The sequence below is a fragment of the Lactuca sativa genome, chromosome 8 (genome assembly GCF_002870075.4).
Source record: "Lactuca sativa cultivar Salinas chromosome 8, Lsat_Salinas_v11, whole genome shotgun sequence".
In the NCBI taxonomy this organism is placed as follows: Eukaryota; Viridiplantae; Streptophyta; class Magnoliopsida; order Asterales; family Asteraceae; genus Lactuca; species Lactuca sativa.
In genome coordinates, this window is record NC_056630.2 from 149694674 (window position 1) to 149698440 (window position 3767).

General features: G+C 27.8%; 1 protein-coding gene across 1 annotated transcript; it reads right to left on the bottom strand.

The window, feature by feature from the left end:
• Positions 1-2254: 2254 nt before the first annotated feature.
• LOC111907074 (uncharacterized) lies at positions 2255-3504 on the bottom strand. Its single transcript, XM_052766571.1, has 2 exons — positions 2799-3504; positions 2255-2730 (listed from the first exon to the last, which is right to left on the bottom strand). Exons 1-2 carry the CDS (start codon positions 3502-3504, stop codon positions 2255-2257), a joined length of 1182 nt encoding a protein of 393 aa, XP_052622531.1.
• Positions 3505-3767: the final 263 nt, after the last annotated feature.

Here is a 3767-nt window from a genome sequence, read left to right on the forward strand (position 1 = left end):
AATGTTGAAGCTTTTTACATAATTTTTGCACATAATAACATAAAAACTCAAAGAGAGGTTTCAATATTTGTTTATTTTAGTGATTTTACGTTAATATAGTGACTAATTGCAAAAGTTATAGCATTGTACTTTGAAAATACATTGTTGTAATTGTTATCTTTTACTTTTGGTTATCCAAATTATAGCAATGTACTTTCAAAGTACAATGCTATAATTAGGAATCTATCATTTGGCAATGTACTTTCAAACAAGTCATCCGAAATTTAATGTTCTATAATTAGGTTTGTCACTAAAATGTCAGGGAAGATAAAACAATGTGAATATTATTTCTTAGTTTTTATAGATTTACATGTATTTGAATTTTGTTATTTATTTTTTATACTAAGTCATTTATCATGTATTATTGTTAATTTAAGTAATCAACCCCGTGTATTACACGGGTTTTAACCTAATATATATATATATATATATATATATATATATATATATATATATATATATATATATATATATATATATATATATATATATATATATATATATATATATATATATATATATATAAATATTCGATCCATTATTTGAATTGAATTTTTTTATGGTTTTTCTCATCAAGAGTACATAATTAATTTATTCTCAAATATGGTTATTTGAATCTAAAATGTTAAGCCCGTGCTTAAATATATTTAAACTCTTGACTTTGAAATTTGAATAAGCATTAGACTTTTTTCTTTTTAGTAAAACTCATTTCTAGATGGAAGTATAATAAATTAAATATGTTCATTCTTAATTTAAGAGAAGGATCGCATTGCGGTATTTAGTAATTAAAACTTATTTATAGATGAAATTAATATCTTGACTTCGATTAATTTCAAGAAGCATAGATTTTTTTTAGTAAAACTCATTTCTAGAATCTAGATGAAAAAAAAATCTATATATTTAGGCGTTGACTAAATATATGTATATAGTAAAAATATAAGCATTCGCCTCAAAAAATATTTATATTAATAACATACATGAGACCAAGTATGCTTACTGACACGTCAAGTATTCTTACTAAATACTTAAATTTATTAAGCAACTAATCATACTACTCATTAAACATTTATGATGAGGTGTATGCTTAGTAAAAACTTTTAAAATGAAATTTATGATAAATCTCAAGTATTTACAAGAACCTAAGAGCCTGAACGTAAAGGCAAAGACAAAGTCTAAGCTTCTTGTATGATCACAAACGCTAATTACTAATTTTGTAAAAGATTAGGTACCAGAAGAATTAATGTAAAAGATTAGGTTTTCATTTCCAATTATTTAAAAATAAACTTTAGTTATCACGACCAATGCAGATATACTCATATACAGAAACGTTCCTAGGACAAAAATAACAATAAATACCTGCAAAAAAAAAGCATTATTTCATTTTTTGTTAAAGAAATAGGGGTGAGATTAACGATGTCACACATAGACAAGAGCAGGACTTTCAAACCCACTACATTCAACATAAAACTCACATTATACTTAAAGCCCTATCATGTCAATTCAATTCAATTATTCAATTCTCTTATCTAATTTAATAAAAAGTCAAGGAAACCATCAGAAAGACTAAGGTGGTGTTTGTTTTGGAAGTGGTCAAATGTCTTTTGTCTTTTTCCATGTCTGCGGAAGAAGACGTGGACTAAAAGTCTTTTTTTATGTATTCATACAAAAAGTCTTAATGCAAAAAGATTGTTTGTTTTTTAATTAGAATGAACTAAAACTTAAAAGATCTTGTAAAAAAGGAGATTAATTAACCATATTTTTTTCTCATATTAAAATACGAATAATTCATGTTGGTTTTTAATAAATTGAAAAACATATCCATTTAATAATATTTACGAACAATTTAATAGATTTATAGTATTTTGTAAGAAAATATTAGATAATATAAAAAAGCAACGTAAAAATACACATTAGATTTTTTCTTAATAAGAATTGTATACTTACACGTTGCCACCCGATTTGCATTAATTTTCATTGTTCAAAAACAAAACCAATCTTTGAAATTAATGTTGAAACAACCAAAGCTCAAATGCTAAAAACTCAGCATCTCATTCATTACTAATATATTAAAATTTATATTTGACTTAAACTTTGCCAATATTTGACTCAAACTTTGCCAATAAAAATTTCATACAATTTCAAACATATAATATTTTTTAAAACATTAGATAAACTATATATATTTCACAAAACTAACATATTTTTATGAAATCATTCATTCTACACGCATTAACTGGTCAGCAATTTGATCTCGTAGATGAACCATATATTCCCGGTCTCTTGCACTTCCATGTGGTTGTACCTCATCCACGTCATCCTCCTCCTCCTCATCATCATTTTGTACATTGTTGCTTTGAAGTGATATATCGACTTGATTATATTGAGAAAAATACTCATCACTTAATCCCTCTTTTATTATATAATTATGAAGCGCAAAACATGCAATGACGATGTTTCTTTGTGTAACCAATGGAAATGGAGCCATTCTCTTCAATATAGGGAAACGTGCTTTCAAGAGACCAAAAGCACGTTCAACGACATTTCGAAGTTTTGCATGTGATTGATTAAATTTTTCTTTGTTGGTTAATGCACGTCTTCGATGAAAATCTCCAAGCCAATACCGCACATTACGATAAGGAGCCATAAATCCTCGAGTGTGTGTATACGCGGCATCACAGAGGTAATACTTATCTGTAAATATAAGGAAATAATTAATTTAAAAAAAAAGTAGAAATATTAAATTGAAAATGTAAACAAACCTGGTAGTGGAAATGGAAATGGTGCATCTCGATCTGTTAAAGCTTCAGATAATATTCTTGAATCATGTGCTATCCCTTCCCATCCAGCCACGACAAATGTAAAAATCATATTGAAGTCGCATATTGCCAATACATTTTGATAGCAGTCGCCTTTTCCCCTTCCTCTATACAAATGTTGTTTGTCGAGAGGGACAATAGCATGTACCAAAGTTCCATCAAGCGCACCAACCGCTCCTCTGAAAATCCTTCGTAACCTCCTATTATGTCCCGGGATGTTTGGATTTGGATTAAAGGAAGTTGGTACTATTATATCTTTTGCAAACACCATCATTTTATCCAATACTTCATAAAAATACTTATGAATCGTTTGTTTTGAGTGTTGAAATCTACGTTTGATGATTACATAACGTTGATTGTGACCAATCATCATCAAAAACATCGCCATTTTCTCTTCAACCGATATATGTTTACTATCCTTTAACCAACTTTTTACTCTAAAATGTGTGCAAAGCCGAACATAAGAATCACGTGACATACGTAAGAGTTCAATGCATTGATTATTAGTTCCTTGTAATAACTCTAATGTGAATTGATGCCCAGAAGTTTTTGAGGTATTATCTCGCATTCTTTTCAAACCTCTTCTCCAAAAAAAGCGAAGATACAAATACATAACAATTAGGAGGCGCAACTTTTTATCGTAATCCATTGTGAACCTGTTAAACCATCAACACTTGTTAAACCCTAATATGCTAAATCAAAAAACATAAACATTTGTATCATATTCAAAGCATACATTTTGTTTAAAATAAGTATATAATCCCAATACTAGCAATATTTGTGTCAAATAAGTACACAATCATTCAAATGACAGCAAAAAAACATAATGTCAAACATAAGTTCAAGAAACACATAATTGTTCAAAATGAAAGAAAAAACATAAGCATAAAAACTACTTAAACATCCCTAATG

Coding starts and splice junctions, on each gene's coding strand:
- LOC111907074 (XM_052766571.1), bottom strand. CDS start 3,504: ATGGATTACGATAAAAAGTTGCGCCTCCTAATTGTTATGTATTTGTAT. Junction 2,731..2,798: donor ATTTCCATTTCCACTACCAG/GTTTGTTTACAT, acceptor TTATATTTACAG/ATAAGTATTACCTCTGTGAT.